The 12,733-nt window shown below is 39.0% G+C and overlaps 2 protein-coding genes across 2 annotated transcripts; one reads left to right on the top strand and one right to left on the bottom strand.

Moving 5' to 3' along the window:
* The first annotated feature begins 487 nt into the window (after nt 1-487).
* On the top strand, nt 488-2,454 carry LOC116251025 (polygalacturonase-like). Its single transcript, XM_031625078.2, has 4 exons — nt 488-1,033; nt 1,142-1,431; nt 1,552-1,780; nt 1,958-2,454. Exons 1-4 carry the CDS (start codon nt 575-577, stop codon nt 2,225-2,227), a joined length of 1,248 nt encoding a protein of 415 aa, XP_031480938.1. The 5' UTR covers nt 488-574; the 3' UTR covers nt 2,228-2,454.
* A 6,404-nt stretch (nt 2,455-8,858) lies between these two features.
* Nucleotides 8,859-12,733, bottom strand: LOC116251350 (eukaryotic translation initiation factor 3 subunit D-like). The gene is made up of 3 exons (XM_031625564.2): nt 12,542-12,733; nt 10,472-11,347; nt 8,859-9,854 (listed from the first exon to the last, which is right to left on the bottom strand). Exons 2-3 carry the CDS (start codon nt 11,345-11,347, stop codon nt 9,042-9,044), a joined length of 1,689 nt encoding a protein of 562 aa, XP_031481424.1. The 5' UTR covers nt 12,542-12,733; the 3' UTR covers nt 8,859-9,041.

A 12,733-nucleotide genomic window follows, 5' to 3' on the forward strand; every position in this document is an offset into this window, starting at 1 on the left:
TAAAAAATAGTGATCAGGCCCGTGGTAAAGAATCTAGAAAAGTGAAGGCTTGTTCTTTTTTGGAACTATAACAACAAATTTCAGGCACACCAAATTAATAACGGCTTCTTCTTAACTGCGGAGGGCTGACGACGCATGGACAAGTTGTAGTTTTAATCAAGCAAAGTAACCAATTCAAATTTGACCGCAGAAATTAAATGGAAGGAACATTACCGTATACGGAGATATGGTTTCGACCAAATTAGGAAAACAACGACAAAATGAGAACAATTAATCGTTAAAAAGTCTCTGACTTGCATCTATCTCTTGAATTACTAATGGAACAAGTTTTCTATTTTGACTTCATCCGCGTGTGTGAACATTATCAAAGCAAAGAAAGCTGGAGGCTGGAGTACGTGCTCAGCTATACATTTGTTGCTAGAAGCCAACTGAAAACTGCCCACATGCTGTGTATATATAGCCATGAGGGCTACATCTTTCCATCCACAACCACAACCACTGCAGAGAAACAACCTTTCTTCTCAATCCAAGTTCATATACACAGCTTAATCTTATATATCTTCCATAGATATATATGCTCATGGCCAACGACATTCACGTTAGTACCATTCTCTTTTCCCTTTTCATTCTCCCCAGCTTCTTTCTCCATTCAACGGATGGAGCAGCAACCTACAATGTCTTGAGCTATGGTGCTAAAGCAGATGGAGCCACAGACAACAGTGCAGCATTTCTCAAGGCATGGTCAGCAGTGTGTGCTCAGTCGGATGCAGCAGTAACCATGTACGTGCCCTCCGGCTCCTTCTTGCTTCACCCCACCTTGTTCACTGGCCCTTGCAAGAGCAAAAGTATTGTTGTTCAGATCGACGGCAACTTGGTTGCTTCGTCGGACTACAATCTATATGAGGCAGCAGGTTACTGGCTCAAGTTCAAAAATGTTCAGGGACTAACCTTCCAAGGAGGCCAACTGGATGCCAAGGGCTCAGCATTGTGGGAGTGCAAGGCCCAAAAGACTAACTGTCCTGATGGGGCAAGAGTAAGTTCATTACTGCTTACTAATCCAACAGCTAGCTTCCTTCTCTCTCTCTCTCTCTCTTGTTGATTTAGTGCATGAGAATGACCTTATTCTTATTCGTTGTTTCAGTCGCTCGTCTTCAATAATGCCAAAGATATTAAATTGAAGGGATTCACCTCTATCAACAGTGAACTTTTCAACATTGTGATCGACACTAGCAGCAACGTGCAAGTGGATGGGCTGAATATTCAGTCCGCAGCCACTAGTCCCAACACAGATGGGATACACGTGGAGCAGTCGTCTGGTGTTACCATCACAAACACTTATATCAAGACGGGAGATGATTGCATATCTATTGGTCAAGGGACACAAAATCTATGGATAGAGAAAGTCACTTGTGGACCTGGCCATGGTATAAGGTAAACATATGTATGTTTAAGAGACAAATTAAGAAATGCCGGAGAGATTAATTTGCATGCTCACTACTATACATATGTGTTTGTCTTCTGCTAAAAAGAATGTCTATTGTTGAATGACAGTATCGGGAGCCTTGGGAAAAGTGCTAACGAAGCTGGGGTGCAAAATGTTACTGTGAAGAACGTGGCATTTAGTGGTACAACAAATGGGTTGAGAATAAAATCATGGGAAAGAAGTAGCAACGGCTTTGCTAAACAAATCTTGTTTGATGGTGCAACGATGGACAATGTGAAGAACCCCATCATAATAGACCAGCATTACTGTCCTCACAATGAAGGATGCCCCACTGAGGTAAATACCACTACTTAATTTCCTTGTCTTACAACTTTCAATTACAAAACAAAACGCAACTTTTATAGCTATAATGAGAACTTTCTCATCTTATTATCAAACCAAAGGGGGTTAGGATTAATCATCAAATGCTGCTACTGTTCATAAAAATGGCTATTAATTCGTTGGCATTTGCAGAATTCTGGAGTCAAAATCTCAAATGTGGTGTACAAGAACATCAAGGGAACATCAGCAACTCAAGTGGCAGTTGATTTCTCATGCAGCGCAAGTGCACCTTGCCAAGGGATCAGTATGGCAAATGTGCAGCTGACCTACAAGGGCCAGCCTGCTAAGTCCTCCTGTGAACATGCATTTGGAAGTGCAACTGGCGCAATGGTTCCATCGAGTTGCCTTCAATCATCGGGTGGCTCCAACCGTCGACTTATGGCTTCCGTCTCCAACAGTTGAACGGCCGCCATTTATTTAATTTATTGATTTGTATAGGTAAATGATACAAATAAAAGATATTGTTGTTCTTTTGTACTTTCAATAACGAGGATGTATACACAGATTAGGGTCCAAAAGGAAAATAAATTTGAGCATCGTTGGTTGGTATTCAGTTGATGGTGCTTTTATGTATTGAGAAAGTTGGGAAGGCAAATGTTTGAGACGTTTCTACTGTTCTTGGCTGCTGATGTTGATCATGGGCGGAAGAAAAATCTTAGATGTTCAGTCATGCTTCCTATATGTTGTAACAAAGAAGAGAGGTTCGGATCTGCCCTTTGCTAAAACTAAGCCACCCTTGCCATTTCTTAACGATAACGTGGGAATTTGACTAAAGCAAGGTCTTCCGAAACTGGTATATTACTTTAGAAAGCAATCAGTCCGATGTTGACGGGGGTATACAGGCCCTGATGTTTATAATAGAAAACAATTATTTATATAGTATTGGAAAGTTGAAAGCTTTAACGGAACCTCGGCGAAGTTCAAAATGAGAGGGCATTAGATATAGGATATTTGCTCAAAACTTAATCTGATCTGAATCTGACCTGAATCCGAATGGGTGTCATTTCTTAATCCCAGATCCGATTCATTTCATAATTATGTATTAAACTATTGTTCCCATCTGATTTCTTCGTACGGATTTGGTTAAATATATTATTTGATTTAAATCAAACTTATTGACATGCCTAGCAGAAATCAAATATATGTTGAATATATATTTGCACCGTTTGAGGAAGTAATTTTTTATGTGAATGTGCGTGGTTCTAATCTTCACATATGTATGTCTCGACAGAAAAGGCGTTGGTGGGGTTTAACGTAAAAATTTTGGTAGATGGAACAGTTTATGACTGTTCAATGTGGAACATATTTTAATGCATTCCATGAGGGGTCGTTTGGCATGAGGAACACTATGTGACTGTTCTATCATTTATAAAACACTTGTTCAAGTGATTGATATTCATATAACACACATAATGTTTTTCATGTCAGCCTCTCTGAATTTTTGGTCTATATTTATGATACTGTTATATTCTTTTTTGTTTGCATAAGAGAGACACACATACATTGATGGTTTTGTTAAGCGCTTCCAATAGTCATTGCCATATAAGCTGGAAAAAGAGGTAGTGTGGGCAATTTTACACATGGGCCCACAATAAAATGTTTACTTTCATATTGAAACTCCATATATGTTTTTTTTTTCATACATACAGTACCCTTTAACATGTGGATCAAAGCTAGAGATCCATTTCCTTGGTTAAATATTATCTCTCACATATCAAGGAAAACCTAACAATGAATGTGAAACGTCCAAACAAATCAAGAAAAAAAAAAGAAAGGAATAATCTGATATTCAGAGCAAGATATGATCACTTGTGCTGAAATCTTTTTAATATGGTTTGCCCATCAGAGTTTTCTTATAGTTTTGGAATTTCAACGTTCATCTGTATATGGGTGAATTTATGAATTTAATTTGTGCTTGAAATGTACTGTTTCAATTGAAGTTAAGGAAGCAACGAAATAATTTTCAAGTACTTTCCCCGATAAAATAAGGGTTTGAAGTAAAATTCTGCTAGCTTCTGAAACAAAGACTGTTAGCTAAATCCATAAGGATATAATTCCGTCATGTAAGTTAATGGTGAAAAATCTGCATCTTCTCTGGTAAATAAATTATAACTGAACCTCTTATTTGATGATTTTCATATGTAAGTGTCCCCCCTAAAAAGAATTAAAAAATAATGTTTTTTAAGAAATATAAGGGAAATGCTTGCACAAAATAATGAAAACGATCTTAATATACTAAATTCTAATTTTTGGGATCATTTAAGACTAATTTTTCTGAACATAATCAAATAGTGGAATATGCTTGTGTATTCTGAACATAGAAAGGATGGGCATAAAAGTCTGCCCCTCTACTGAGACGAGTTCCGGAGGGCCATGAAAGCCTGTTCCTTTTATGGGATGCATATAACTTGCACTAATAGCGATAGTTTATGATGCAACAACAATTCACGCTGCTTTAACAAAAACCAATATTGCTTTTAGTGATTTTTTTTAATTTTTATCTATACAGAAATATCTGATACAACGCGGCAGTATATATAATATACAAGATAATATAAAATATGTATTTTTGCATAATCTTTTGTATATTTTTCACAAACTTAAATTCATATGCCAGTGGGAAATATAAAAGAATATAGAAATCTATAGCAGAACACGAAAATTTTCCAAGAATAGGTTGGATGTGATGAACGAAGAAGCTCAGACCATCAGCCTTAAAATGAGGTTGCCAGATTTGAGCGGTCCAAATTCATCCATAAATTCAAATACAGGAGGGCGTTCATGTGATAAGTGCAAAATGAATGATACTGTGGTAGCGTGTTTGAATTGGCTAATGGATGTGAAGGATCTCAGTTGATGGAAGGTAACACGTCCTCTGGCAGCAGCAGCAGCAGGCAAACGATAATGGGATCCAACCATCTTCTTGGCGGCCATGTGGGAGTCTGGATCGCATAGTTAACCTGACCAACTGGATATCAATTGGAGCAGGCCGATGATGATCACTAGAAATGAGTGTTCTGCCAAGTTATACTAACAAATTCTTCAAGGGCATAGCGCAAGCAAACAGTAAGGTGACTCATAGTCAAAGAATTTCAGGTTCCAATCTTGTGATCACTGACACACTTTGGTGCTCTGTCGGCAACTTTATTAGAACCTTACACAGGCCAGGCTGCCAGCACCATGTTTTTTCTTCGACAATCTGATATATTTAGATTTTCGCGTCCTGTATGTTGGATTTGAAAAGAAAATTAGAATGTGGTGAAAGAAGTTGGCAAATAATATATATATATATATATATATATATATATATATATATATATATATATATATATATATATATAATATTGGATAGTTAATGAGGAAAAGATGAAAATGCCAACGTCTAATTAATAGAGATTGCCCCCTCTATAAAGCTCGAAATAGATATATATATATAATATTGGATAGTTAATGAGGAAAAGATGAAAATGCCAACGTCTAATTAATAGAGATTGCCCCCTCTATAAAGCTCGAAATAGACTTTAAAACCGGAAGTCAATAAAGTTAAAGACGTTGCAATAGAGTATGCTTGATTGAAAGCGAAAACCAGGCATCTTTATTGGCTTCAAAGATTTAGAAAGACCACAAGAAGAGAAAAAGAAAATGGAGAAAAATGAGTGGTTCTCCCTCTCTTTGTCTTTTCTTTGTACCTCCCTTTAGACCCCTCTCATTAATTTCTCTTCAACGCACCCTTTAAATAATTAAACGAAAAAGTGCAAAGAAGCGCTACTTGCAATTAACCTCTCAGAACGGATTTGAAAGTTTCAAGAGTTTCTATTTTCTGAAATTCTGGAAATTAATCAGCTTCTAATTCTGCAATGACAATTCTAACTTTCTTTTTTGGGAGTTATATAAGAACATTTCCTCATTTTTGTTTTTATTTTGAAATATTTTAAAAATTCAAATAGACTTCCAAACAGGTGCAAATTGGCAACGCTTCGATCATTCTAGGTACTTGCAAGAAATGTATGCGTTAATTTTCATGTATCTCATATGCATGTATACTAAATGCGTTCGAACTATAGAATTCATGTCAAAAACTTATTTCATGGATAAATCACTTGTTTTTTTTTTTACAAATATAAAAGAATAAAACAACACGTAATTTTCACTTTCGAAAATTAATTTACTCTATTTCACTCAGTTAAGTGGGTGTGTGAAGTCTCATTGACAACCCTAGACACTTTGCTCTTACTCTTCAGCTGCCATAACATGTACATTAATGTGATGTCAACTTTAGTTCACAAATTCAAAGTAGTTCAAACCGATTGAGAACTATCGAATTAGGTCATGGCACTGAAAATAACTTAAAAATCAATGGAAACGGATTGAAAGAAGATTATGGAACTTGTGTGTTAATCATTCCTATAGGATTCCTACTAAAAAGAAGTGGTAGCAATTGTTAGGAGAAGTTCCTACTAAAAGCTAATTAGTAGGTACTTGACAATAAATAACCTACTAAAAAGAATTGAAAGCACAGGTTCTGGTTGAGTTTAACAATAAATGTCAGATTAGATGGTCGAAAAGATGCTACCCAATGCAGAAGGAACCTCAACCATTAAAGGTTTATATATTCGGTCATACTTTATCTTTTCATATTTTTCTAATAAAAGTAGAACGCCTAACCCCTGCAGCCTTCTGTAAGTTCATTTGTAATTAGGTAAGTATTTGATTGTAATTTTGAATTTCATTGGAGTTGTTCGCTTCGCTGTCATAGAACTCCCTTTTGGATATAGATCATTTCAAAAGGACAAGAAACTCACATGTTTCTTGTGATGAATGATCAAAGAACAACCAAAGAAAATTCCTAAACTAAAAAGAATGAGTGCATTCATATACAAACCACATCAGTTTTCACCTTTCTACAGTTGGTTAAGGTTTGGCATACCTAATTTTCTGTTGGGTGTTTTTTGTTTCACTCAACATATGAGGCCAAACACTACTCCCTTTCTTGCATCCCTCTTTGTTGAGATCAAAAATCTTGCCTGCAGGACGACTCCTTGTTCATTCCTTATCCTGTAGCCCGTTCTCCCCTAGCAGTAACTCTTGGTTCTCCACATTCCCTCATATACATATTCATTTTTAGCCACCTACATGGGGACGAATCGACTCTCTAAACCTTGTCTAGTAGTCAATGAGAGCAACCTTTAATTTTGAAAGCAACACCCGTCTGAAATTCATTAGGTTTTGTTTGGATTTTTCCTGTGGCCATTCTTTACAGCTTAACTCAAACCGAATATTTTTTCCCTTTTTCTTTCATGTTTTCCATTCAACTATGTGGATGCATGCAATCCACCGCTTCTTGATGTTTTTCAAATGCAACTTAACCTTGCAGATCTTTGTTGGTTTCTCACCTTTAATGAATGTGGAATAGAAAAACTTAATAACCTCTGATCATATAGTTCTTCATACTCCATAATGTTGGGAGAAATGAGCTTAAGATTCTATCTTGTGTTTTGGATCTTTCTCTTGCATCATGATGTTATTCTGGCGGCACAGTTACAAGTTGCTTCAGAAGCCAAAAATCTATACTAAATAAATTTATGCTACTTCTTTTCATTGACCGATTAAGATCCCACACTAGTTTAGCCGAAAAATCTTTCGCTTTTCAGCACATTTGTGATAGTGCCCAAGAAGGTGAAAGGACGAACTTTAACAACACAGGAGGGCGTTCACTTATATCAAGATACTTGGCCATAAAAAATTTTTTGGAAATCTTCACTAAGACATGTCTTGTACATAGTAGAAGGAAATCAATCAATGGAACCTTCAAACCACTAAAACATCAGCTGAAAAGTTAGGAAACGAGGCCCTCAAAATCTATGTCGAAATAGGAAGAGAAGGTGAAAATGCACAAAGAAAACAAAACCTTCCTGTATTTATGGCTGCATAGGAGAAATTTATTCCATATCAGAAGTCAACAGCAGATGTATATTTTAAACAGAATATAAAGCAAACCCGCTAAATGTAAATTAAAACGATATCTTTCCTTCAAATTTTTGCATAAAAATAGGAGAGAGCAAACGGGGAAAAGGATCAGGCTCCATCTCCTCCAACAGAAGGAAGCCACTATAAGTCCAAATGGCAGAGAATCTAAACATAAAAAAGAGAATGGAGCAAAGAACCCAGAACCCGTCCACCACTGTTCATGGAAGTGCATAAAAATCACCCAAGAAAAGCAGCAGAGAGAATTGAGAAGTAGTGCCATTTCATGAAATGTAAGCAGGTTTGACTAAAAGGGAAGAGGTACAAGGGTTTAAAATGGTCAGGAGATTTTAGGACGAGTCTCCTAGTTAAACAAATCATGAAAAATTAACAATCATCTGGTGTGCATCTTATTCAACAAAGGTAGATAAATAAATCTTTGCAGTGGTGGAATTGCAGATTGAGAAATTTTTAGCCATTGCAAACAAACATTAGACTAGGTTCCTCAAGGTCCTGCTTTCTATATCATTCAAAAGTTCATAATTGTTGCTTAAAATTGGCTTCATTCTCTTTCAACGTTTTGGGTTCAGTTGAAACAATGTCTACCCATCAAACCTATCCTTTTTCTTTTCCAAAGACAGCAGGCCCCTGTATAAAGAATTGATTGAATCCAACAAAATCTAATTCTCCTTTCATAGATGATCTTTTAGACCTTCACTTTGTCGTTTTTCATGACTTTTTTAGCTGCAGAAAGGAGAGGGGGGCAAAGTTTATTCTGACAGCCACATAGATTCTGGCAAACGATGATGTAACTATTCGTATGACAATGCGTAGTTCTTAAAATTAACATTATTTACCATAATCATTGGTTGACGATGCAGGAAACCAAGGATAATTTACAACACTGAGAATATAATATCACAACCCTTGTTATCTCATCCACGAAGCTGAATTATTTTAAAGGAAACTGTACAAGGTTTAAGCAAAGGTTTCCCAAACTATGAGCACAACATATTTAATGGTTGTTAAAAATTTAAATTTCCAAACCATACTTAGAACAGTAAATGTGTAAGCCATAAATAAGTCGGTCCTTTTCAAGAGTTCACCTCGTTTCCTAAATGCAACAAGAAAGAAAGAGGTAAGCAGAGACGAATTGCAACAAGATCCAACTTCACGTAAAATGATGAGCTACCAAAAATCTGTAGGATGAATAAACTCAAGAAAATATATAGAAGACTGATCGCAAAATTACTCAAACATCAGCATCCTTCTCTTCAGCATCCTTGCTAGCAGCAACTGCAGCAGCGGTGGCAGTACTCTCCTCCTCTGTGGGAGGCTGAACTTGCTCCTCCTCAGGCAACGGCTCCTCAACATAATCGTTCTCAAATGCATCAGCAGGCACCTCGTATATTCTCACCTGTGGCTTCGCTGGGTCTTTCACAAGCACATACTTCCCTTCATTGAGCTTTAAACAAAGATCGACAATTGACTTGACAATCCCCCACATATTAGAAGTGTTCAAATTGATCTGCATCGCAAATTCCCTTGGCTTGTACCCTTGCACACTGAGGATGACATGATTGAAATGGTCACGAGGGTGTGCCCTCGAGACATAGCCGAGCTTCATTACATCAGCACCTGAAAGTAGTGCTTGTGCTGTCCACCGTGCAAGTTTGTTAGCATTGTTTTTGAGCTCGGTTGCAAGAACGGCTCCCCTTTGTGTCTCAAGCTTCTGCCTCCAATCAACACCGGAGTACTTCGGATCAAACTCATTCAGTGCATTGATTGTGAGCAGGGACCTACCACCCTTGGTGTCCACCATGGCACCATGAACCTCGCAACGAGCAACAAGTGAGATGTTCTCATCAAGCTTCCACCGACGGTATCGATATGCAACAGATGCCGGCTCCTCACTCTCGCTGGCAAAAGGATTTGGCTCCTCAAAAGCAATCCGATTACCATCACGCACAAGAACTTGCTGGGAGAAGTTCTGGTTCACATATGCAGCCTCAACACTGAGTGAGTATGCAGAGTTAATGTCCTCTTTAGCTTCTGGAAGCGGTTCCTGCAAGCACAGTCATGAACAGTATAATAACAGTAGCATTTATTTATGAAAAAGCAAAGACAAAAAGAAAATATGGGAGGTTATTTGTTTTCTCAACTGATCTAAATCGGCCTCAAGCACATGTAACAGCAAACCAAATTAGGTCTCAAAATCACATAGATACGTACATGTAACATCAGAATGGCAATAATAAACAAAAGAACTAGAGCAATTTTTCAGCTTTCCATTTGTTGATAACAACTAAACAGTGAATGAAATTGAAAAAAATCCAAGAGTTGGGAGAGAAAATAATAAGTTGTTAACTTTTCAAATAGATGATTGAATGTGCTTGCTATCCCCAAAAAAAAAAAGAACTGCACCATCAGGACCCACAAAACCAGGACAATTTTTGATATTAAATGAAAAAGAACAATGCAGATTGCATTATTCCAAATTTTTGGAACAATTTGATCCATCCAAAAACCCCTTGAAACCCACTAATTTGATACATCTATCGTGTTCTCGTCCCATCCATTGGTGGAAGCCAAAGGAGATAAAAAAAACTTGCCATTAGAATAACATGCAATCTTTTATACAAACTGAGAAATACAATTTTAGAGGCAGATAGTTGTTTATACCTGAGATGTCTCATTGACGGAGAGGAGATCAAGCTGTGATCCATCTCGCTTGTCGAAAAACAGCTTGTTGCCGACCCTCTGCACGACAATATCCCAAGAATAGACAGAGCGAGGACAGCACATAAGGGCCGCAAGGATGGTATCAGTAGCAAAGACGGTGGCCTTGTCCTCGTTCGCAAGGCGCCGGATCACCGGATCGTCAGTGGTGGTCACCTTGAAGAAGGTCCTATTCTTGAACCGCTCAAGTTTCCGATCGCCCTTGGGGTTCACCCGATCATAGGTGCGGTCGTAAAACTCCACAGCGCCGCAGGCAACAAGGTCCTCCGGCTCCCCGACAGCATAGCTCAACTTTGAGAAAGTAGAGAAAGGGATCTGATCCAGCATGGCCCACTCGGGCTGGATGTCGACAGAAGAGCGAAAGGCAGCCGCCTCACGGCGCTGTCCGGCTCCTGCACGATTCTGGTTGTAGAGGCGGTCGCGGCGCTGCCGCTCCTTCTCGGCCTCACGGCGCCGTGCCTCCACCTCCTCGTCCTTGCGTTGGGGAAGCTGTCGCTGCTGCTGGAACCGCCATCGCGGTCCAAAGCGTGGGTGACGCGGGGCAGGCCGCCCATCAACGAGACGGAAGGATGAATCATCATCTGCAGCACCCAAAGATTCATCGCCGAAGGCGAGGTCGAAGACCGAAGCATCGGCACCACCACGACCAGAGGGCCTTGAGGGGAAGGGATTACGGGTCCAATCGGCTATGCGGCCGAGCTTGTCTGCCTTGGAGAAAGGAGCATAGGGTGCATGTTGGAGGTGGTGACTCTCCAGTGGCACCGGCGCCTCCGGCGGACCCCAGCCATCTGGATTGTAGGGAACATTGAAGGAAACCATCTGCACAGACCAGAGAGATGTCAAACAAGTTTCTGCAGTGACGAGAGAGAAGAGAGAGTCCAAACAAGTTTCTGCAGAGACAAGAGAGAAGAGAGATGCCAAACGAGTTGAGGCCAAACAAATTTTAAGGTTTTCTGGCCGCATTGGGTCTACCGAAATTGATATCCAAAATTATAAATCATCCCTCAAGTAGCGTTTGGCAGCACCATGACTGAAATCCTAGGATGAAAATCCCAGGATTTGAATCCTAGAATCAGTAGAATGGGAATTTGCATTGCCATTCCAAAATGCGGGCGTGTTTGTTGAACTTGGATTATAATCTTCTGGATTTCTATCCATTCTTTATTGACAACTTAGAAAAAAAAAATTGGAACGCTGGAAAAGTTGTTAAGTGATAACTTTTTCAAATCTCAAAATTCGTTGATCTCCTTTATAAAAGCAAAAAGCAAAACACAATGTATGGTCTAAAATTTGGCTAACAGGGACAAGAATGTGCAGTAATTGCTTAATCCATCCATGTGCAGTCTGCTTATACTAAGACCTCTATTTCATGCTCAAAGAGAGCACGTACAACAAAACCAAACAGATAATTTACAAGGCACAAAGGGCTCAAGTCATCAGCAGTCATTTCCTATGAAAAAAATCAACTAGCTCATCTAAAATGTCGATGTGATATAGTTTCAAACATATAAAACATGCTGGTAATACAGTCTTCACACGCACACACACAAAGGCCAACCATTTTTCAGAACACTCCAGACCTCAAAGGATAAAAAACAAGGAAGACATAGGCCAAATATATACCAAGCTATAAACATGTGCAGAATGTTCGTCTAAGATATGGTTCGAAGTTGACATTTCTCTCAATCTTAAGTCGATGAAACCATAAGCGGAGATGAACAGACTTGAAAGAAACATGATCCAGTTAAGCATTGATGAACTGAGAGAGAGAAAACGAACAAAAGGCATGTCCATTTGCTGATCACCAACAAGAATTTTCATAAAGGAAGCAAAAAAAAAAAAGATAAAACCAAGCTACGAAAAGGGGCTGTCGAATGCTTCGGCAGGAACCCTTGAACAGCCACCAAAACCAAATACCCAAACATGAACAGAGGTGCTTTCACGAAAACTACGGTTCCACAGAAAATGCTTGGATTAAACAAACCCTATAGAACGCCAGAGAAGATGGATTACCTAGTTCCAGAACCCTAACGAGTGGAGCTGGTCTTCAACCGGCTGAGCGAACCTGGCTGCGACGAGCGAGGAGGGTCTTCAATCGCTGACCGAACCTGGCTGCGACGTGCGACGAGGGTCTTCAATGGGCTGTGCAGCAAACGGCGACGACGAAGATGAGGGGTGACCCAGCGGAGGAGTGGGACGAAAGAA

Source organism: Nymphaea colorata, chromosome 3 (assembly GCF_008831285.2).
Source record: "Nymphaea colorata isolate Beijing-Zhang1983 chromosome 3, ASM883128v2, whole genome shotgun sequence".
In the NCBI taxonomy this organism is placed as follows: domain Eukaryota; kingdom Viridiplantae; phylum Streptophyta; class Magnoliopsida; order Nymphaeales; family Nymphaeaceae; genus Nymphaea; species Nymphaea colorata.